The 24423-nt window shown below is 42.4% G+C and overlaps 1 protein-coding gene across 1 annotated transcript in view; it reads right to left on the bottom strand.

The window, feature by feature from the left end:
* The window catches only part of wnk4a (WNK lysine deficient protein kinase 4a), a 74660-nt gene that overhangs the window by 27036 nt on the left and 23201 nt on the right, over positions 1-24423 (bottom strand). Inside the window, exons 3-7 of the mRNA XM_055890115.1 lie at positions 4490-4662; positions 3953-4173; positions 3444-3601; positions 880-968; positions 219-438 (exon numbers count right to left, since the gene is read on the bottom strand). Coding sequence (XP_055746090.1) covers positions 219-438; positions 880-968; positions 3444-3601; positions 3953-4173; positions 4490-4662 — 861 coding nt within the window. The remainder of the gene's footprint in view (positions 1-218; positions 439-879; positions 969-3443; positions 3602-3952; positions 4174-4489; positions 4663-24423) is intronic.

The raw sequence follows: 24423 nt of genomic DNA, 5'->3' as shown, positions 1-24423 counted from the left end.
CTCTAGGTTTCTTCCTAGGTTTTGGCCTTTCTAGGGAGTTTTTCCTAGCCACCGTGCTTCTACACCTGCATTGCTTGCTGTTTGGGGTTTTAGGCTGGGTTTCTGTACAGCACTTTGAGATATCAGCTGATGTAAGAAGGGCTATAGAAATTTGATTTGATTTGATATTACATGCAGTATGGCAAATAAACTTGCAACTTGAAATGTGAGCTGCTCACCATCTCCTGCGCCACCTCCTCTGGCACGTCCTTGTAGAGTTCAAACAGGAACTCAATGGCGTTGTTGTCCTTGTACTTCCCGTGGAGTTTCTTGGTGTCGTCCATCCGGAGCCACAGCTTCAGGCCTGACTTCACCGTGTCGTCCTCCTCAGCCAACTCAACATGGACGCCGTTGTTCTCCTGGAAGAATGTGTGCTCTAGCAGGTCCTGGATGGTGTACCTGATGTAAAGGAATAACACAACTATTAAATTCAATCAGTTCCTTTTCATTTGACACATTAATTGAACACCAAAGGATTTGATGTATAGTTCTTAGCAGAAGGAGCAGAATTTATGCCTCATATGTTTTATGTAATGACCTCCCGGGTGGCGCAGTGGTCTAGGGCACTGCATCGCAGTGCTAGCTGCGCCACCAGAGTCTCTGGGTTCGCGCCCAGGCTCTGTCGCAGCCGGCCGCAACCGGGAGGTCCGTGGGGCGACGCACAATTGGCATAGCGTCGTCCGGGTTAGGGAGGGTTTGGCCGGTAGGGATATCCTTGTCTCAGTATGTAAAAATGTAATAAAATGTATGCACTCTACTGTAAGTCGCTCTGGATAAGAGCGTCTGCTAAATTACTAAAATGTAAAATGTAATGTAAGGATATTATGAGAAGCCAAATACCTTTCATCTTTGTCCATCCGGATACATCCTTCGATGATCTCTTTGAGCTCTGGGACCTTGACTTTGTAAAAACTGTCTGGTTTCATCCCCTGTGCGGAGAAGCAATCTGGTTAACATTGGTTATTTATCTGCTTGGTGTAAAATGTAAGGTAACATATGGTAACCAATGGTAACCTAGGGGACATAAGAGTAACATAGGAGAATGTATAGATAGGGTCAAAGTATGTGCTTTCTCAGATGTTGCCTCACAGAAACATGTAAGACATTCCTCCCTCATGATAAGTGAACTCACAACAGTGATTGGGGGGGGGGGGGGGGGGGGGGGGGAGAGAGAGAGAGACCAAATAGTCTGTTTATCTGTTCGTGTTAGTGTTGTCCTTTTAAATGGCAGTGTGGCTACAAAAAGAATGCAGACCTCTGTCTCTCATCAGTGCAGCGCAGTGAGCAGTCCATTATGGGTCTGCAACTGTTTCAATCTCCCTGAGTCAACGCTGATAAGAGAATGGAGCAAATCCCCTCATGTTTTAAACAGCCAAGGTTAACATCACAGCTGTCCTAATGTTACCCCATGTTTATTCTAACATTAAAATAAAACCGTTGGGTAAATAAAGGTTGTTGGTTGGTTAGCTGGTATACATTGTTGTAATTGTGCAACAATGTGGACTTGTTATGTTTGCGATTTGCCAAGTGGCAGACACAGGCCTGCATTTTCCTTGTTAGCCTATTTATTCTGAGACAGAGGATCGAGCTGTAAAGGACCCTTTTCTCTAAATCGCTTCAACTCTTACAAACACTTGATTACAAGAATGGACAACAAAGGACACTGCCATTCAATTGGCCTCCACTATAATTATAATATCCCTATGGCTTATCAATTTAACAAAGGAACAGACAGTATACAAGCAAGCAAACCAATTGAGTATTCTCTTTTGATCTGACTCTGTTCGAATGCACTGCATACTTCCACAGTGGTCATAATATCTCTGCTTGTGAAAGTAAAAGTGTATTATTATATAACCTGCACTTATGACCCATACACACTCTCTCAGACCCACTCTATAGCCTCTACAAGGCTCTGTTTGCTCTGCTGTCTGTCTCAAGAAAGAGTGAGAGAGAGACAGAGAGAGAGAGAGAGAGAAAGGCGCTGTTTGTGTAGAATGCAGACGTCATTTTCAAAACACATCATTCTACCATCGCCTGCCCAAACCCACTGTGGCGTCACCACCTTGTATGCTCCAGCCCAAAGCCCAAGAACACAGCTCTCAATGTAGAGGTTCCTGTCATTACTGACTCCCTCTCTGAGTAGTAAACACCTCTGTCAGGGAGAAGCTTGGCCTTTCATCGAGTTACTTACTTCTGGATTGCGTTAATAAGGTTTTGAGAGTAGTATGCGCCCAAATGGCACCCTATTCCCTATACAGTGCACTACCTTTGACCAGACCCATATAGGGAATAGGGTGTCATTTTAGACATAGCCACATAGTTTGCGCCAGTTCAGGGAACAGAACCGAAAACTGGAAAATAACAAAAAAACGGAATCAGAACCTGGAACGAAAGTGATCTATACTGTTCCGGAACAGAACCGTTATTTTAAAAGCATGGGAACCATATAATAATGCTATTTTATGTTCCGGGTATTTTTTTACAGTCCCACAAAAAAACGCAACAAAGCGCCTATGCAAAGCCCTCACTCTGTCACTCAGAAATGTATTCCAGTGTTTGCCTGCCAGCTGGAAATCTTTGGCAGTCTGTGTGTGCTCAGACCACTCCCGGACAGTCCTAGCAAAATTCTTGCTTGAAAAAATGCTCTTTCCTAAGAAGCTATTTTTGTTTCTATTTGACCATTTTAATTGAAGAAAATCATAGCAAGGTACTTAATTGTTACCCCAAAATGATTTGATATTGAGATAAAAACGACTGCATTGGATTTGTAACAAAAACATTTAAAAAATGGTGCTTTCATAATTTCACGTGGGGTCACTTTGTTTCTGAGGAGTGGAGTCTAACATCAAAACTTCATCCAGAAATCTACAGATGTAGGATCTTAATTTGATCACTATTTTGTTGCTGCAGATGAGTTTTGTGATTTACATAAATTAACTGAAAACCTACACTAACACACGGTTATATTAAAAGTATTCCACTTTTCATGTAACCTCATTTTGACCAGGTAATAGCCTAACCACCGATCAAGCAACATTATAGACTAAGCATTCAAATCCTGTTGATGGAGGATTATTTTGATGCGACAATACAGGCCAAATTAAGATCCTACATCTGCAGGACATCCAGAAGGTTGTTTTGTCACTTCCATTGTGCAAGGGGAGGAAAGCAAATGTATGAACAATTACGCTATTGAAGAACACTGCAAGGAGAGAGGAGACTCTGTGTGGGACTATGGTCCTGTGTGGCTCAGTTGGTAGAGCATGGTGTTTGCATTTGCACCACCAGGGTGTTGAGTTTTGAACCCTCAGGGCCACCCATGCGAAAATGTATACATGCACTACTTACTGTAAGTCGCTTTGGATAAATGGGTCTGCCTAATTGCATATATTCCCACTTACGCTGGTGACTTTACGGTAGATCTGCGCTGCGTTCTGGCACTCGGAGTAGGGATACTCTGATGTGGCCATCTCCAGGATACACATCCCAAAGGCATAGACATCCACAGCCTCATCATACTTCTCCTCATACATCTCTGGAGCCATGAACTCTGGAGTACCTGGAGGAAAGGAGAGAGACAAGTCAAAACCAATCACAAGAAAACATACACACACACACACCGACAAACAGATTTACACAAACAAATCTTCTGTAGGCGACAGACATTTGATTACACTGGACATGCATCATAGGGTTGGGATCTGTGGCAGAGGGATCTAATAATGAGCATCTAGAAAGGGCACTCAAAGTCAATGGTCCTAAACTAGAAAAAACTCAAACTTGAAATGAATCCCTAAAACTTGATGACCCCAGTTGGGTGAACCCCATAGCGACAACACCTGACCTTAAACACTCCCCAACATATAATTACATATAGAACTAAATAAAAGTATAGGCTCTCTGTGCTCACCAATGACACTTTTAGCGAAGGAGGCTCTTTTGAGTGTGGCCAGGCCCAGATCTCCAATCTTGACGGAGCCGGTGGGGCCGGTGATGAAGATGTTGTCACACTTGAGGTCCCTGTGGATGATGGGAGGTGTGCGGGTGTGGAGGAAGTGGAGCCCCTTCAGGATCTGACGGCTCCAGCGCTGCAGTAGCTTCAGCTTCATCTCCTTAAACCTCTTCAGGTACCTGCAGGTAAACACAGGCTATTAGGATGAATCACCTAAAGAGGCTCATATACTAACTGTTTTCCTTCCTTACCTACAGTACAGGCCAGACCAGAGAAGACTATCAGGAACCCATCTTTAAGTCTACATGGAAAACTATTTTGATCAATCCTTGTTTTCTATGAAGATTCTATGATCATGATAAAAGATAGAAAATATTAAAACGCTAAGAATTTGTGAGAATAAATTTGTAGAGGAAATGGAGCAAAAAAGGCACAACAGTCTCCTCTACTACAACGAGTATTGGGGCCAGGTGGGGGCAGGAAGGACAAGCTCACGTTTTGAGAGTGCCTGACGTCATGAGCTCAGTGACCAAAAGAATGCACTTGAGGCCCTTGGAGTTGTCCTTCCAGGAGTCGTAGAAGCGGACAATGTTTGGGTGCTGCAGACCCTTCAGCATCTCCACCTCCTCACTGAACCTCTGCCGCTCCACCTTGGTCAGCTTACGCGTCTGCACGGAACACAAAATAGATATATTCTAGAATGATTACATACACAGTCAGATTTCCATTCTATTGGCAGAGCATATTGCAGGGAACACACACAACACACTCCATCCATCAGGCCTGACTTTGTGACTATAGTTTATTATCAAGACTCAATACAGAATTTATAAGCTTATCAAGCTGTGTTGAAAAATATGTAAATGTGTGTGTCCTAGAGCTAGAGGAAGAGAAAAACAGAACCACTGACATTTTTACCGTAGTTGGTCATTCATCTTGCTGAACCAGATTCCAGTGTTACATAATTATATTTTTCCATAGAAACTTGAACTGTGACTTCTACACATTTTAAGAGGAGGTTTCCAAAAGCTGTGAGTAATTGAACCAAACACAGTGTAATCACGGTGGGTAGGTGGGTGAATAAAGCCTGTTTTGTGCAGAGTGAGGTACACTGTTAAAATAGAAACACTCAAAACTCTGAAACCAGGAAAAGTAGTTCACCTAAGCTGAGATCTGGTGTTTCTGGAGGGTGTTTGAATGTAAACTTAATGTAAGTGTTATGATACACTGAATAGATATCAAAACAGAATGGAAGTACTCTGAAACACCTAAAGTGGCTCTTCAATCTGAATCATTGTGTTTTTAAGAGAGCGTTCTGAAAACACTTGTTGATGTCTCAGTGCATGTAAAAGGCAGCAACAAAACACAAAAGTAATGTTTTAGCAGACTGTGTCTCTCATATAATCAAATGGTTTTAAATTGCAAATTGTTAATAGCATAAATATTAATTGATTATAAATAAAAATTTAATTTTCAGTAAATATTTTTAAGAAAACACTGGGAATTGAATAATTTTCTTAGAGCAGACTTTGGCAGTAAATATAGGCTACAGCTGCCAGGACACTTTGTGAGATTATAAATAATGTTACAATCAAAATGTTTAGGGCTATGTAGGTTATAGCAGAGGTAGCATGAGTTATAAAGTGTGCCCTCATCACTGGTATTCATGTGAGAAAGTGGATGTGAACATTTTAGCCATTTAGCAGATGCTCTTATCCAGAGGAATTAGGGTTAAGTGCATTGCTCAAGGTTACATTCTCACCTAGTCAGCTCTGGGATTCAAACCAGCAACCTGTCTGTTAATGCCCCAACACTCTTAACCACTAGGCTACCTGCCACATTTTTTCTGTGTTTTGTTTAGACAGATTAGAAACAGGAGGAGACAGAGACAGAGAAGGAGATAAAGTTGGACAGGCAAAAGCAGGAATTGAACCCCTGACTGTTGGGACAGCAAAATGCCAAAATTATTTGGAATTTTACCCGCTTAACCACACACCATGTGAGGAATTTAATATATCAGAAGACAAATGTTTAGATGATTAAAGGCAAAATGTGAACTTCAAACATTGTGCTGATGTACTGTTCAGAATTCCCCCAGCCTGGGGCATGGAGGTGGAGAGATGGAATTTGTGGCAGGTGTGCCCTCTAGCAAACTCTATGGTCAAGTATAAAAACAGTCCTTCACAAACTCAGAGAGGTGAGAGCACACCAAGTGCTCAGATGAACTAGTCAACAAACAAACAAATCCAAGAAAGTATGCGTCAATGAATACGTGAGTATACAATGTTATCACATTGAAGAAGGAAACCAAAAAGGAATCCACTCAATAAGAACATTTGTTTTGTGTAGCATTTTGGCTGCTAATGCTAATAGTCCAAGTAAAACAGTTCTTTTGATCCATTGATCAGCTTTCTTGATGCCTCAAGAAGTGAATTGACACGTCATTGTTTGCACCTTTCGTGCACTTGTGTTTTATGCAAATGAAGGCCTGCTTTTTAGTTAATACTGCTGGCTTGTTTGCCTACTAGATTTACGAGTTGTATCTGCTCTGATGTATACCCTACATACAGCACTACATAGCCACTGTCATTTTAGCCTGCTCTAGCTTTGGCCTACCACAACACATGTTATTGCATTCCACTTTTGACATTAATATTGTCATCTTGTTGCTAGATTTGCATTGCTTAATTACTTATTCTATCCACTGGCTGGCCGATCCTAACTAAAGCCAATGCATACTAATGACAACTGAACTGTCAATCATCATCTAGCTCAACTGTATTGTGATTCAATTCATCTGAACAACCTTCCATACCATTCCACATCATCTGAATATAAAGACTCAGGTCAGAAACATTAGCATAATGGACGAACGGTGGATCGCATTAAGCATTTCACTGTAACGTGAATTGTATTCGTTGTATTTGGCGCATGTGACAAATGCAATTTCATTTGATTAAGCCCTTAGCTGAAGTTTTGCACAAGTTTTGTATATGTGCTACTGCTAACATTTGCAGTCATTGCCTGAAATATTGTTTTTATGGATGTGAAATATTATGGCATATTAGTTGAATTTGAGGAATAACATGAGAAATACCTTACAGATCTATAAACTGTCTTACTTTATCAATATAAACATCTGAAAGACCTGTTCATGTTTTGTGATTTGATAATTAGCAAATAAAAGATTCAACTTTTGATGCTTCAATCATGTCTCAAATACTTTTTTTACTCATTAATTATTATCCTGGACCAACTTTTGTGTGCTTTGTTAGAGCATAAAACTTTTGACCTTTTGGAATTACCAATGAGGAGTTTACCAGTACATGATATAAGAGCAGGGAATATACATTAAGGGGAGGGACTCCCATTTTACAGTATTTGGAAACTGCAGAAAAATTGATCTAATTCTGCACTAGACAGGATTCAAAACACAATCCTAGTGTTTGGGAGCTTTCGGGAGAGGAAACAATACTAAAAGAGGGACCTAACTCTGCACTATACAGGACTCTAAACACCATTGGGTTTTCAACCTTTTCAAGGTCTTATGTGGTGTTACAACACGTCATATTTCAGAAACACCTCAGGATGAATGTTTCAGTACATCTTAAATCTGTTCTAATACCCTGACAACCACGTGTTTCAATACTCCGGCAAAGTTTTGTCTCCTTTAAGGTGGTGGCAGCTCAGTTGCCACTAGTTTTAGTGTTATAAAGCACTTCATTTTAAAAGTGTATGAATGGTTTGATTGAGTCTCTAGTGTAGTGCTGCCGGGAGGCTGCAGTGGGTGGATAGCTGTTTGGAAAACACCAGAGAGACCTCTAGACTTCTACAACCATGAATCCTGCATTGAGGCTGTTCTGGGAAAAACTGAGGGTATGTTTATGTTTACAATTGACTGACCACGACTCCTTCCTCCCCTTTAGAGAAGGGGGCTGCCACTCATGTTACCAGGCCCTGTCTGCCTCCAATGGCACCGTATTCCCTTTTATAGTGCACTACTTTTGACCACGGCACAAGGCCCTGGTCAAAAGTAGTGCACTATATAAGGAATAGGGTGCCATTTGGGATGCACACCCTATCAACACTGGGAGCACACGATCTCAGAGAGGGAGGCATGCAAGGGGAGCCCCAAAAAAGCTATTCCCACACCAACCGACGTCCATCAATTGCCAAACACTAATTCAATTAGAAGATTGATTCCAACATGGTGCCTCTGTTTTCAACACAGACCACTTAGGACTTTTGACCAATGATTTTGTATGTATTTATGTGCCGAATTGGTGTGACAGGAGTATGATGTGACTACAGGTGATACATTCTAGGACATGTATGTTAGGATTACAGTAATTGATGGGAGACAGCTTCAGTGTCCTTGATGGTAAATTCTGAGTAAACTGATGGCATTAAATAATGATCCCACTGATCTGATTGGGTGTTTCCCCTGCCTCTGTTTTTATACCGATGAGACCCACTGCATGGTACAGACTGTCATTGAGTTGCAGCTGCAGAAGTCTGTGTACATGCACCTTCATTTGTGTGTGTGCATACAGTACATGTGTGTCTCTATGTTAGGACAAGTGTGTTTCAACCTGACTGGCCTGTTTATCTCGAAGATCCCTCTACAGAACAGCCCACTGTAGTGTGTATGTGCATTTAGCCTCATGGCTTACACTGTCCACTTGGAAGCCTTGGCAGCTCCTTAAACCACTGAGTTTACCAGAGAGCTCACTCACTATACCACATGGCAAGCACAACACATTCAAATACAGAATACAGAGAATACATTTAGGCAACTTCAGAGGGCTTTCCTGGAAGAGCCAATGTCTTATTCAGGTCTTCCTAAACTAAAGCCTGCAAGAGCCTGAAAAAAATTTCTGCTTGCTTCCAAAGGCGTCCTGTAACGTGTGTCTGATTACGGACTGATTATGTTGACTCATTCAAAAGCTGTATCCAATGAACACCTATTGAATTTGGGAGAGTTTTTTTTCATAAAATGTGTTATAAATTAAATGTATTCATGTTATTATTACTCACATAGAACAAATGTCAGGAATAATAAGGAATACCAGAATGTGAGTAAGTAAAAGTGAAAACATCAACTGTGCTGACTTTCTGCTATCATTTTCTGCTATCACGGGATAGGTTTGTTGTGTGATGGACTAATTTCACAGTGATATAATGAAACATTTTTTTATTTTTATTATTTTTAAAATGTTATCCCCTTTTCTCCCCAATTTTCGTGGTATCCAATCGCTAGTAATTACTATCTTGTCTCATCGCTACAACTCCCGTACGGGCTCGGGAGAGACGAAGGTCGAAAGCCATGCGTCCTCCGAGGCACAACCCAACCAAGCCGCACTGCTTCTTTAACACAGCGCGCCTCCAACCCGGAAGCCAGCCGCACCAATGTGTCGGAGGAAACACCGTGCACCTGGCCCCCTTGGTTAGCGCGCACTGCGCCCAGCCCGCCACAGGAGTCGCTGGAGCGCGATGAGACAAGGAAATCCCTACCGGCCAAACCCTCCCTAACCCGGACGACGCTAGCCCAATTGTGCGTCGCCCCACGGACCTCCCGGTCACGGCCGGCTGCGACAGAGCCTGGGGGCGAACCCAGAGACTCTGGTGGCGCAGTCAGCACTGCGATGCAGTGCCCTAGACCACTGTGCCACCCGGGAGGCCTTAATGATACATTTTAAGCATAAACACATGTATACAAACTACAGATAATTATGTACGATGAGTTGATGTGCCTTTGTGAAAGTAAGACAATTTATGTTGTCAAATCAACTTAAACATGATGGGTCATCACATGCTTTCCAGATTCAGTTAATAGCACATCTTTAATATGGTTGGATTTAACACCGATACAATACAAGTGACAGACTAGCCACTTAACTTGGTCTGAACATAAAGAAAAACCAACAGTAAGCGATCACACATGCTATGTTGTCTTAATGAGAAACCTTGGCTGGTCTGGAACAATATAGTATAGTGGGGCCTCTGCTATTTCCTAGAGAGAGATTACAGCACTGACAGAGAATGCCACTTGGGTGGATATCATACAAGGTCTTATCCTGTTTTTCCACTGCTGTTCACTGCTGTATCAACTCAATGACAAAACACAGACAAACACCTCATAGATGTTGCACATCAAGATATGCAACATAACCAAATACATCATGTTGTGCCATATTTATATGGCCTATGACAATGCATTAAATTGTAGCATTGATCTAATCGAGTGTTTTTTTACTTTAGTTTATTTGGTAAATATTTTCTTACATTTTTCTTGAACTGCACTGTTGGTTTAAGGGCTTGTGAGTAAGCATTTCATGCTAAGGTCTACACATGTTGTATTCGGCGCAGGTGACAAAGTTTGATTTGATCTGGTTTATTTCCTTTCCTGAATACAGCACTACATAGCCACTGTCATTTTAGCCTGCTCTAGCTTTGGCCTACCACAACACATGTTATTGCATTCCACTTTTGACATTAATATTGTCATCTTGTTGCTAGATTTGCATTGCTTAATTACTTATTCTATCCACTGGCTGGCCGATCCTAACTAAAGCCAATGCATACTAATGCCAACTGAACTGTCAATCATCATCTAGCTCAACTGTATTGTGATTCAATTCATCTGAACAACCTTCCATACCATTCAACATCATCTGAATATAAAGACTCAGGTCAGAAACATTAGCATAATGGACGAACGGTGGATCGCATTAAGTATTTCACTGTAACGTCAATTGTATTCGTTGTATTTGGCGCATGTGACAAATGCAATTTCATTTGATTAAGCTCTTAGCTGAAGTTTTGCACAAGTTTTGTATGTGTGCTACTGCTAACATTTGCAGTCATTGCCTGAAATATTGTTTTTATGGATGTGAAATATTATGGCATATTAGTTGAATTTGAGGAATAACATGAGAAATACCTTACAGATCTATAAACTGTCTTACTTTATCAATATAAACATCTGAAAGACCTGTTCATGTTTTGTGATTTGATAATTAGCAAATAAAAGATACAACTTTTGTTTCTTATTTCCTTTCCTGAATACAGTAAGTCTACACATCTCCCAAATGTATTGTTGTACTGCAGGTGTCACGTTCCTGACCTTATTTCCTTTATTTTGTCTTTGTTTAGTATGGTCAGGACGTGAGCTGGGTGGGCATTCTATGTTATGTGTTTCTATGTTTAGGTTCATTGTTAATTAGCCTGATATGGTTCTCAATCAGGGGCAGGTGTTTTACGTTTCCTCTGATTGAGAACCCTATTAAGGTAGGCTGTTCACACCGTTTGTTTGTGGGTGATTGTTCCTGTGTCAGTGTTTGTGCCACACGGGACTGTTTCGTTTGTTAGTTTGTTCCTGTTCGTGCGTTCTTTGTTGTCTGTAAGTTCTCATGTTCAGGTCTGTTTACGTTGTTTATTGTTTTGTAGTTTGTTAAGAGTTTTTCCGTCTTCGTCTTTCTTCAAATAAATCATCATGTATTCTACCCAAGCTGCGTTTTGGTCCGATCCATGCTCCTCCTCAGACGAGGAGGAGAACGAACGTTACAGCAGGGGTGTAAAAATTGAATTGGGGTCGCTAAATGTCTCCTCTCTCTTTGTTTGGCTAGAGAATATCAGAGAAGAGGCGAAGCTAGAGGGTCCACTCCCGTCACAATCTGTCCATGTGGGAATAGAGCGTTATTCAATGCATTTCTATAGGCTTATTGGACTTAATAAGCAGACCGCCTGCCTTTCCGCTTTGCGACAATGACTCCCATTGTTATTGCGTAGAAAAGACCATCTCATCATTAAATACAGTGTCTCTGAGAATCTGTATTCATAGCCACTAAGAGGAGGGAGGAGAGGGAGGTGTGTGTATGTTGATTTGGGGTCTGGATGGATGGATGGAAGGGCTGCAGGAACTATTAATGCCCTGTGCCAACTCCCTCCACAGTTACATAAGCAGTGTTGATGGTTGGACCGTTGGTATTAAGAACTTCCTGGCTATCAGCAGCACCCCTATTATGCAAACTGGGAGACGGATGGACAACAAGTGTCAGCCAATCCAGCACTAAAAGAGGCGTAGGCTCTATGGCTTTACTTCAAAGGACAGGAAAGAAAGATCATGTAACACTGTCCTCATATAACATCCACAATCCAAAACAAAGATGTAACAGCACTGCTGTGATATCCATGCGGTGTGTGTGTGTGTGTGTGTGTGTGCAGTATATGGAAGATGAGGTTATTATCAAGGGAGAGAGAGGAAGAGAGAGAGCGAGAGGAAGACGAAGAGAGAGAGCAAAAGCGAAACATCACAGCATGTTTGGTCTAGAATGAATGCAGTACCAGTGCTGTGGCTATCTTCTTTACGTGTCTTTCACCCAGTACTACAATATGTATAGGCCATACATAATCCCCAGAGGCTCCTTTTTCCCCCTTTATTTAACTAGGCAAGTCAGTTAAGAACAAATTCTTATTTACAATGACGGCCTAGGAACAGTGTTCAGCCTTGTTCAGGGGCAGAACAACAGATTTTTACCTTGTCAGCTCAGGGATTCAATCTAGCAACCTTTTGTTTACTGGCCCAACACTCTAACCACTAGGCTACCTGCAGCCCCATACAGATAGAGATTTCATACACAATGTTGATAGCATCAGAAACAACAAAGTACCCTAACCATCAGGGGTTAAATGGCCTCTGTTCTGACTAGCACCCATCTTGAACGTTGGGTGACATCTGACATGTCAAGCTGGGGATTGAGGCTAAAGGGAGAGCAGAAGTTGGTTGACACGAGCTCACATGCCTTTGATATCCCTGGTCAGGAAACACCCCGAGAGACAGACCGTGCAGTGTGAGGAACTGAGGTACCAGTGTACACTTTCCAAGAAAAACCTGACTTGCTCTCTGAATGGAGCGGGGGAGAGAGGGGAGGTTAGGTGGTTAGCGAGGTTAGCCATTAATCTAATAAGAAATCCGGATTCAGCCCGCCCTCTCTCTCACCGGGCTAGCACTCTGAAAACTGCTGCTTTAGTGGCACCTAAAGCAATTAACTACACAAGCAAAAGACCAATGGACCCAGATTCAAGATTTCTGTCCTTATGTGCATCCCAAATGACACCCTATTCCCTATAAAGTAGTACACTAAATAGGGAAAAGGGTGCCAGAGGGGAACTATTTAGGCTACTGCTGACCTGGACATTTGGCCTTGTTTGGAGGTTTACCTAGATATTAGGCTAGTGTGTGAAAGGAAAAACTGTACTTGTGCCTGACTGACTATCCTTGGAACTGAATAAATTGTGTCATAAAACACTATCTTTTAGAGCCATCCATTCATTCTTCAAGACAAAGCCAGCAACTCCTATTCCCTCTGTAGGTCACTACTTTTGACCAAGGCCTCGGCCAAAAGTAGTACACTATATAGGGAATAGGGTGTCATTTGGGACGCAGACATACAGATCTTAATTTGATCATCCTGTTGAATAATAACTTATTTATTTGTGGGGCAAGAGTTGCTAAGATGTTTGTGTTGTAAGTCTCATGGAAGTCATGCTTCAAATAAATAGTGAGCAGTAAGTACACGAGTTAGTCATGTCTATCCTGGAACAAGTCAGGATTTCTCAGAGATGTGGAAACCATTTACCATCTAGCGTGGGAAGGATTCCTCAAGTCTACTGTCTCTATATCCTCCTGGGTAAGTTCTGAGTGGGGCTGATGCTGCCCTGATGATCACTCTGACCTGTGAGGTAACTGGGTCAGCATCCAAAACGGAACCCTATTCCCTATTTATAATGTACTACTTTTGACCAGGGCCCGCCGCATAGGGCTCTGGTCAAAAGTAGTGGACTAAATAGGGAATAGGGTGCCATTTGGGACACACTCTTTGTCTGACCTTAGGGTTACTATCTCTGATAGAAGTAAAGGGAGAGGACGTTCTGCATACCATCTAGTCTGATAACGCTAAGAGGGGAGGAAGCTTGTAAAGTCCCAAAGGTAATTAATCTGTGTTTTATTGCCCAAAAAGACCGCAGGTTTCTATTACTGCTTGCTGAGTGAACATTCTCTAATTCTGTCACGTCTGCTCCCGCTCTTCCCCCCCTGGCGCTTAAGGGCGCCAGGCTGCCCTGCATCACGCACTCCTTCCATCTATTACGCACACCTGCCATCCCTCGTCACGCACATCAGCAATATTGGACTCACCTGGACTCACTCATCTGTTTATTTCCTCCCCTTTATTTGTCAGTTCCCTTGCTCTGTTCCCCACTGCTGTATTGATTGTTTTTTGTCTTTGTTTTCTTGTATGTTGTTCCTGTCTCCTTCCATGTCCGTTCTATATTAAATGTTTGACTCCCCGTACCTGCTGCGTCTCTCCATCATCATCCATGTGACACATTATCTATTCATTTTGACCCTGCTTGACCCTGAATGAAATAGATCATACAGCAAAAATGTTAACATTGTTGCTACTACCTTGTTTTTACAGGGTCAGACCAGGGTAGATAAAAGTGTTGTGTATAAGTGTATAATGTAATGCCATCCAAGGGGAAATGACCAGAGAACAAACACTTTGTCCGGAACTGCCTTCCCATGAAACATAGACAGACAGACAGATAGATAGATAGATAGATAGATAGATAACAAGTACAGCCTGCAGAGGTTACTCTTATTAAACAGACTGCAGTGCTGCAGCTATGTCCTCTGCAGCTATGTAACCTGATGAAAACAGAGTCTTTGTCCCTTGACCAGAGCCCTAAAGTAGTGCACTTTGATAGGGAATAGGGTGCCATTTGGGACACACACTGAGGGTGGAATGGAGAAGGCTGGTTATGCTTCATAGTAGCCTATAGGCATTATAAATCACCCAATGACTCTTCTATCTGCTCCTAGACATGAAAAAACCTAATGATACACTTCAACATGATGATGTAATCCTATCGAACAGCTGAGAGAACAAATGACGGGCTTTATGCATAGTTGCATATTACCCTCTGTAGTTACTGAGAACACATTTTATTTTACAATAACAACCTGGAATTCACAGCCTTGTCTCCAGCCACATCCTTCCCTCTACAGTACTTCGCACAAACTTATGAAATCTGAAGGAGCCCATACATACTTGGCAAACACAGGAAGAACATTTTAGCAAATACAATTCTTTTCCATCCTAAAAAAAACTGTGAATGTGTACCACTGGTTGTTAGAAGCCTATTTCCACTGGCTTGAGAGACCGAATTTCACGAGGCTAATGTTTCAGAATTCAATAAATAGGTTACGTATTATGTGAGGTTTCTTACACCTCTGGAGCTAGGTAAGCAACACAGGTTTTGCTGTTCAGTGTATTGGAGCAGAAAAGTTAACAGGCTGTCAAGTTCCTTCAAGGTCATGTCTTACACCAGTCGTAAAGGAACTGGGAGGAACACAGAGCTCTTAAATTGGGCTTAAAGGAGTCTCTTGCCTTGCACTGGCCAGGTAACAGTGGGCCTGTTTCAAATGGCACCCTATTCCCTATATAGGGCTCTTCTTTTGACCAGAGCCCCATAGGCTCTAATCAAAAGTAATGCACTATGTAGGGAATAGGGTGCCATTTGGGATGCAAACTAAGTCTCCTGCATGACACTGAGCCATTACTTCCAAAAGTAGTGAGTACATGTTGTTTGCCTGGTATAATAAATCCATTCTCTGTTCATATATAATGTGAGCAAGGTATATCCCAGTGATTACAGAGGGCTGAATAACAGACACAGCATAGCCCAAAAATCAGGCCACTCAGTTGCCTTTTTCCACGAAAGTGTGATGTCTAATGTTGTACTACACATTAGTAGTGTCCATTAGATTAGCAAGAGGCAAGTACATTTATCGTATAGCAAACCAGGAAAGCCCACTGTGTGTACACAATGATGCCCTACTAATCATGAATGCTACCAGGTTTACAGCAAGCAGTACCCTGTAATCAAATCAGAGGAGTTTGGTAGGAGGAGATATAGGAGGATGGGCTCACTGTAATAGCTGGAATGGAATTAATGGAACGGAGTCAAACATGTGGTTTCCATATGTTAAATCTGTTTGACCCAATTCCTTTTAAGCTGTCAGGTAGCCTAGTGGTTAGAGCGTTGGTCCATTAACTGAAATGTTGCTGGCACGATTCCCAGAGGTGCAAAATCTGTCAATGTGCCCTTGAGCAAGGAGCTTGACCCTAATTGTTCCTGTATGTCACTCTGGAAAAGAGCATCTGGTAAATATATTTATGCCATTACAATAAGCTAGTCCTCCTATAGCTCCTCCCACCAGCCTCCTCTGAAACAAATATTATTAAAATATATTTATATTATCTATTGGGTACTTTCTAAGAACAAGGATGTACAGTGGGGCAAAAAAGTATTTAGTCAGCCACCAATTGTGCAAGTTCTCCCACTTAAAAAGATGAGAGAGGCCTGTAATTTTCATCATATGTACACTTCAACTATGACAGACAAAATGAGGGAAAAAAATCCAGAAAATCACATTGTAGGATTTTTAATGAATTTATTTGCAAATTATGGTGGAAAATAAGTATTTGGTCAATAACAAAAGTTTATCTCAATACTTTGTTATATACCCTTTGTTGGCAATGACAGAGGTCAAATGTTTTCTGTAAGTCTTCACAAGGTTTTCACACACTGTTGCTGGTATTTTGGCCCATTCCTCCATGCAGATCTCCTCTAGAGCAGTGATGTTTTGGGGCTGTTGCTGGGCAACACAGACTTTCAACTCCCTCCAAAGATTTTCTATGGGGTTGAGATCTGGAGACTGGCTAGGCCACTCCAGGACCTTGAAATGCTTCTTACGAAGCCACTCCTTCGTTGCCCGGGTGGTGTGTTTGGGATCATTGTCATGCTGAAAGACCCAGCCACGTTTCATCTTCAATGCCCTTGCTGATGGAAGGAGGTTTTCACTCAAAATCTCACGATACATGGCCCCATTCATTCTTTCCTTTACACGGATCAGTCGTCCTGGTCCCTTTGCAGAAAAACAGCCCCAAAGCATGATGTTTCCACCCCCATCCTTCACAGTAGGTATGGTGTTCTTTGGATGCAACTCAGCATTCTTTGTCCTCCAAACATGACGAGTTGAGTTTTTACCAAAAAGTTCTATTTTGGTTTCATCTGACCATATGACATTCTCCCAATCTTCTTCTGGATCATCCAAATGCTCTCTAGCAAACTTCAGACGGGCCTGTACATGTACTGGCTAAAGCAGGGGGACACGTCTGGCGCTGCAGGATTTGAGTCCCTGGCGACGTAGTGTGTTACTGATGGTATGCTTTGTTACTTTGGTCCCAGCTCTCTGCAGGTCATTCACTAGGTCCCCCCGTGTGGTTCTGGGATTTTTGCTCACCGTTCTTGTGATCATTTTGACCCCACGGGGTGAGATCTTGCGTGGAGCCCCAGTTCGAGGGAGATTATCAGTGGTTTTGTATGTCTTCCATTTCCTAATAATTGCTCCCACAGTTGATTTCTTCAAACCAAGCTGCTTACCTATTGCAGATTCAGTCTTCCCAGCCTGGTGCAGGTCTACAATTTTGTTTCTGGTGTCCTTTGACAGCTCTTTGGTCTTGGCCATTGTGGAGTTTGGAGTGTGACTGTTTGAGGTTGTGGACAGGTGTCTTTTATACTGATAACAAGTTCAAACAGGTGCCATTAATACAGGTAACGAGTGGAGGACAGAGGAGCCTCTTAAAGAAGAAGTTACAGGTCTGTGAGAGCCAGAAATCTTGCTTGTTTGTAGGTGACTAAATACTTATTTTCCACCATAATTTGCAAATAAATTCATTAGAAATCCTACAATGTGATTTTCTGGATTTTTTCCCCTCATTTTATCATGTCATAGTTGAAGTGTACCTATGATGAAAATTACAGGCCTCTCTCATCTTTTTAAGTGGGAGAACTTGCACAATTGGTGGCTGAATAAATACTTTTTTGCCCCACTGTATGTATGTACAATATTTGTGAGGGACCAATAAATAAATAGTCTGAGAATAAGATTTAGAACCATGGTGTCTGGCATTCTTTAGTGCAGGTAATTCGCCTTACCACATGTGGAAATGTCCATATTCCACAGTCAAGGAGATGTGTGGTACTCTACCATACAGATGTAGAATCTTAATTTGAGCCAGTTTGCTACCGCCGGCAAATAATCATGCAGCAACTGGAAATGTGAATTATTATGTTGATTATAATTAATTGCCATTTTTGCAGGGGTTGATACATTCTCCGTAAGGGAAAATCAAGTCTGACATTTCTATTGGAAATTATACTTCAGAAGCCTTTTTAAACATCAAATACACTGTTTAACAATGCAACAGGGTGATCAAATTAAGATCTGTATCTCTGCCTCCCAAAAGACACTCTATTCCCTACATAGTGCACTACTTTTGACCGAGGCATTAGGGAATAGGGTGCAATTTGGGACACTGCCTCAGTTCTATTTATCACTTTTACTAAGGGGTAATGTTACAGAGAGAGGACAACACTGTATTGTCCGGTGCCAAGCAGGGATATAGTTAACAACATGATGGTATGCAAGAGGAGAGGAGAGCCCTTCATAGTGCCCTTCAGAGCCACAGGAAGGAAGCCAACCACCTGAATGATTAATAAACCAACACTGGATACCTTGATGCCTGGGGATTCAACTCTATCCAATGACGTCGCCATCCAATGAGATAGTGGCAATAACTACTAGCATTGTGTCAACATGGACATGATATATTTTACTTTGGGCAACATTTGTTTAGATGTCCAGTTGTCCACCTTTCCACACTCTATCTGGGTTACTTTCTTTAAAAAGAGCAAGGTTGGGTTGTTGATGCTGGGTTATTTATGCTGGATTATTGAGATATGACCCAGAGCGTCAGATCAGAAGACTGAAGAAGTGGATTAGCAGGGGTGTGGCTTTCAGATAGTTATTTTTGGCCACCCGTGAGAGTGAACATATTTCCGGTTAATCTGTTCTGTTGTATTGTTATCACATGTTAATGTTGAACACTGACACGTTTGTAACTTTAATGAGGCTTATTAAGATAGTTACCATTTTGTTACAATAGGTAACATTATACATTTTATATAAAAATGTCTCATGCACAAAACTATTGAAGTAAAATGTACATTTGCAGTGTAAAAATTTAACATGATGAACAGGAATTATATTTCCTCTCACATGTGGTCAAAAATAACTATCTGAAATCCACATCCCTAATAATCCACATCTCCAAAAAATAACCTAAAGATTGCATTAAAAAGCAACTGAAAACGGCGATTGGTACGTGTGTTTTTCTGTTGCTCATTAGAAAAACAAGGTTTCAGTCTTGGAGGTGTGTTTCCTGTCTGATTCCGCATTTTGTTAACAACATTTGTCCCCCATGAGACACCGTAGAAGCGGAAGCCTATTTCACCTCCTCAAAATCCTCATAATGAATATATGATAATGTACAGTACCAGTCAAAAGTTTGGACACACCTACTCATTCAAGGGTTTTTCCTAATTTTTACTATTTTCTACATTGTAGAATAGTGAAGACATCAAACATTTGAAATAACACGTATGGAATCATGCAGTAACCAAAAAAGTGTTAACAAGTCAAAATGTATTTGAAATTTGAAATTCTTCAAAGTAGCCACCCTTTGCCTTGAGGACAGCTTTACACACTCTTGGCATTCTCTCAACCAGCTTCACCTGGAATGATTTTCCAACAGTCTTGAAGGAGTTCCCACATATGCTGAGCATATATTGGCTGCTTTTCCTTCACTCTGCAGTCCAACTCATCCTAAACCATCTCAACTGGGTTGAGGTCGGGTGATTGTGGAGGCCAGGTCATCTGATGCAGCACTCCATCAATCTCCTTCTTGGTCAAATAGCCCTTACACAGCCTGGAGGTGTGTTTTGGGTCATTGTCCTGTTGAACAACAAATGATAGTCCCACTAAGTGCAAATCAGATGGGATAGCGTATCGCTGCAGAATGCTGTGGTAGCGATGCTGGTTAAGTGTGTCTGTCCAAAGGACAGATTTCCACCGGTTTAATGTCCATTGCTCGTGTTTCTTGGCCCAAGCAAGTCTCTTATTATTATTGATGTACTTTAGTAGTGGTTTCTTTGCAGCAATACAACCATGAAGGCCTGATTCACGCAGTCTCCTCTGAACAGTTGATGTTACTTGAACTCTGTGAAGCATTTATTTGGGCTGCAATCTGAGGTGCAGTTAACTCTAATGAACTTGTCCTCTGCAGCAGAGGTAACTCAGGGTCTTCCTTTCCTGTGGCGGTCATCATGACAGCCAGTTTCATCATAGAGCTTGATGGTTTTGGAACTGTACTTGAAGAAACTTTCAAAGTTCTTGAAATTTTCTGGAATGACTGACGAGCTGTTCTTGCCATAATATAGACCAAATAAGGTTATCCCTTGTATACCACCCCTACCTTGTCACAACACAACTGATTGCCTCAAACGCATTAAGACGGAAAGAAATTCCACAAATTAACTTTTAACAAGGCACACCTGTTCATTGAAATGCATTTCAGGTGACTGCCTCATGAAGCTGGTTGAGAGATTGCCAAAATTGAGCAAAGCTGTCATTTTTTGAAATACTTTTATTTATTTCACCTTTATTTAACCAGGTAGGCCAGTTGAGAACAAGTTCTCATTTACAACTGCAACCTGGCCAAGATAAAGCAAAGCAGTGCGACACAAACAACACAGAGTTACAAATGAGATAAACAAACATACAGTCAATAACACAATAGAAAAATATATATACAGTGTGTGCAAATGTAGTAAGATTAGGGAGGTAAGGCAATAAATAGGCGATAGTGGTGAAATAATTACAATTTAGCAATTAAACACTGGAGTGATAGATGAGCAGAAGATGAATGTTCAAGTAGAGATACTGGGGTGAAAAGGAGCAACCAAAAATACAATACGGGGATGAGGTAGTTGGGTGGGCTATTTACAGATGGGCTGTGTACATGTGCAATGATCAGTAAGCTGCTCTGACAGATGATGCTTAAAGTTAGTGAGGGAGATATAAGACTCCAGCTTCAGTGATTTTTGCAATTCGTTCCAGTCATTGGCAGCAGAGAACTGGAAGGAAAGGCGGCCAAAGAGGAGTTGGCTTTGGGGATGACCAGTGAAATATACCTGCTGGAGCGCGTGCTACGGTGACCAGTGAGCTGAGATAAGGCGGGGCTTTACCTAGAAATTACTTATAGATGACCTGGAGCCAGTGGGTTTGGCGACAAATATGAAGCGAGGGCCAGCCAACGAGAGCATACAGGTCGCAGTGGTGGGTGGTATATGGGGCTTTGGTGACAAAACAGATGGCACTGTGATATACTACATCCAAATTGCTGAGTAGAGATCGGTTGAAGAGCATGCAATTAGTTTTACTTGCATTTAAGAGCAGTTGGAGGCCACGGAAGGAGTGTTGTATGGCATTGAAGCTCATCTGGAGGTTACTTAGCACAGTGTCCAAAGAAGGGCCAGAAGTATACTGGTGTTGTCTGCGTAGAGGTGGATCAGAGAATCACCAGCAGCAAGAGCGACATCATTGATGTATACAGAGAACAGAGTCGGCCCAAGAATTGAACCCTGTGGAACTCCCATAGAGACTGCCAGAGGTCTGGCCAACAAGCCCTCCGATTCGACACACTAAACTTTATCTGAGAAGTAATAGGTGAACCAGGCGAGGCAGTCATTTGAGAAACCAAGGCTGTTTAGTCTGCTGATAAGAATGCAGTGATTGACAGTGTCGAAAGTCTTGGCCAGGTTGATGAAGACGGCTGCACAGTATTGTCTCTTATCGATGGCGGTTATGATATCGTTTAGGAACCATGAGCGTGGCTGAGGTGCACCCATGACCCGCTCGGAAACCAGATTGCATATCGGAGAAGGTACGGTGGGATTCGAAATGGTCAGTGATCTGTTTGTTAACTTGGATTTCGAAGACTTTAGAAAGGCAGGTTAGGATAGATATAGGTCTGTAACAGTTTGGGTCTAGAGTGTCTCCCCCTTTGTAGAGGGGCATGACCGCGGCAGCTTTCAAAACTTTATGAATCTCAGACGATACGACCGAGAGGTTGAACAGGCAGTAATAGGGGTTGAATCAATTGTGGCAGATAATTTTAGAAAGAGAGGGTCCAGATTGTCTAGCCCAGCTGATTTATAGGGGTCCAGATTTTGCAGCTCTTTCAGAACATCAGCTGACTGGATTTGGGGGAAGGAGAAATGGGGGAGGCTCGGGCAGGTTGCTGTGGGGGGTGCAGAGCTGTTGACCGGGGTAGGGGTAGCCAGGTGGAAAGCATGGCCAGCCGTAGAAAAATGCTTATTGAAATTCTCGATTATCGTAGATTTATCGGTGGTGACAGTGTTTCCTATCCTCAGTGCAGTGGACAGCTGGGAGGAGGTGCTCTTATTCTCCATGGACTTTACAGTGTCCCAGAACTTTTGGGAGTTTGTGCTACAGGATGCAAATTTCTGTTTGAAAAGCTAGCCTTTGCTTCCCTAACTGCCTGTGTATATATGTTCCTAACTTCCCCGAAAGTTGCATATCGCGGGTGCTATTCGATGCTAATGCAATACGCAACCAGATGATTTGTGCTGGTCAAGGGCAGTCAGGTCTGGAGTGAACCAAGGGCTATATCTGTTCTTAGTTCTACATTTTTTGAATGGGGCATGCTTATTTAAGATGGTGAGGAAGGCACTTTTAAAGAATAACCAGGCATCCTCTACTGACGGAATGAGGTCAATATCCTTCCAGGATACCCGGGCCAGGTCAATTAGAAAGGTCTGCTCGCTGAAGTGTTTTAGGGACTGTTTGACAGTGGTGAGGGGTGGTCGTTTGGCCGCGGACCCATTACGGATGCAGGCAATGAGGCAGTGATCGCTGAGATCCTTGTTGAAGACAGCAAAGGTGTATTTAGAGGGCAGGTTGGTCAGGATGATATCTATGAGGGTGCCCGTGTTTACTGATTTAGGGTTGTATCTGGTAGGTTCCTTGATAATTTGTATGAGATTGAGGGCATCTAGCTTAGATTTTAGGACGGCCGGGGTGTTAAGCATATCCCAGTTTAGGTCACCGAACAGTACAAACTCTGAAGATAAATGGGGCGAAATTAATTCACATATGATGTCCAGGACACAGCTGGGGGCTGAGGGGGGTCTATAACAAGCGGCAACAGTGAGAGACTTATTTCTGGAAAGGTGGATTTTTAAAAGTAGAAGGTCGAACTGTTTGGGCACAGACCTGGATAGCATGACAGAACTCTGCAGACTATTTCTGCAGTAGATTGCAACTCCAACCCCGTTGGCAGTTCTATCTTGGCAGAAAATGTTGTAGTTGGGAATGGACATTTTTGCATTTTTGATGGCCTTCCTAAGCCAGGATTCAGACACCGCTAGGACATCAGGGTTGGTGAAGTGTGCTAAAGCAGTGAATAAAACAAACTTAGGGAGGAGGCTTCTTATGTTAACATGTATGAAGCCAAGGCTTTCACAGATACAGAAGTCAACAAATGATAGCGCCTGGGGAATAGGAGTGGAACTGGGGGTTACAGAGCCTTGGTTAACCTCTACACCAGAGGAAGAGAAGAGGAGTAGGATAAGGGTATGGCTAAAGGCTATAAGAACTGGTCATCTAGTGTGTTGGGGACAGAGAATAAAAGATAAAATAAATAACATTTCTGGGCGTGGTAGAATAGATTCAGGGCATAATGTACAGACAATGGTATGGTAAGATGTGAGTACAGTGGAGGTAAGCCTAGGCGTTGAGTGACAATGAGAGAGGTTTCGTCTCTGGAGGCACTAGTTAAGCAAGGTGAGGTCTCCGCATGTGTGCGGGGTGGGACAAAAAAGCTATCTAAGGCATTTTGAGTGGGACTGAGGGCTCTACAGTGAAATAAAACAATAAGAACTAGCCAAGACAGCAGTAGACAAGGCATATTGACATTAGAGAGAGGCATGAAGCAAACACAGGTGTTGATCAGGAGAGCTAAGACAACAACGGGTAAATGGTGATGAATGGGCAGAGCGGGTCAGTTAGGTACATACAGGACCTGAGTTCGAGGCTGGGGCCGACAGGTAAACAAAATGAGGTACCGTGTTATTGAAACAGTCCAGGGGGCATCAGCTGTGTAGCCGAGTGATCGTAGGGTCAAAAGAGCAGCAATAGGTGAGTCAGGGTGCTGTTCGGTAGTCACTACTATGCTAGGAAAGCAGGGGACACGGCGTTCAGAAAAGCTAGCGGGCCAGGGCTAGTAGATGGTTCTTCGGAGACATCGTAACAGAATAGCCTGTTGAAACTACATCAGGCGATCACGTCGGCAGTCCAGTCGTGATGTATCGGCGGGGCTCCGAGTCGACAATAAAGGGTCCTGTCCAAATGGCAAAGGAGGAGTTGTAGCCCTAGA

The sequence above is a fragment of the Salvelinus fontinalis genome, chromosome 30 (assembly GCF_029448725.1).
Source record: "Salvelinus fontinalis isolate EN_2023a chromosome 30, ASM2944872v1, whole genome shotgun sequence".
NCBI lineage: Eukaryota > Metazoa > Chordata > Actinopteri > Salmoniformes > Salmonidae > Salvelinus > Salvelinus fontinalis.
Note: the sequence above shows the minus strand (reverse complement) of the source record. Positions and strands in the feature narration are given on the sequence as shown.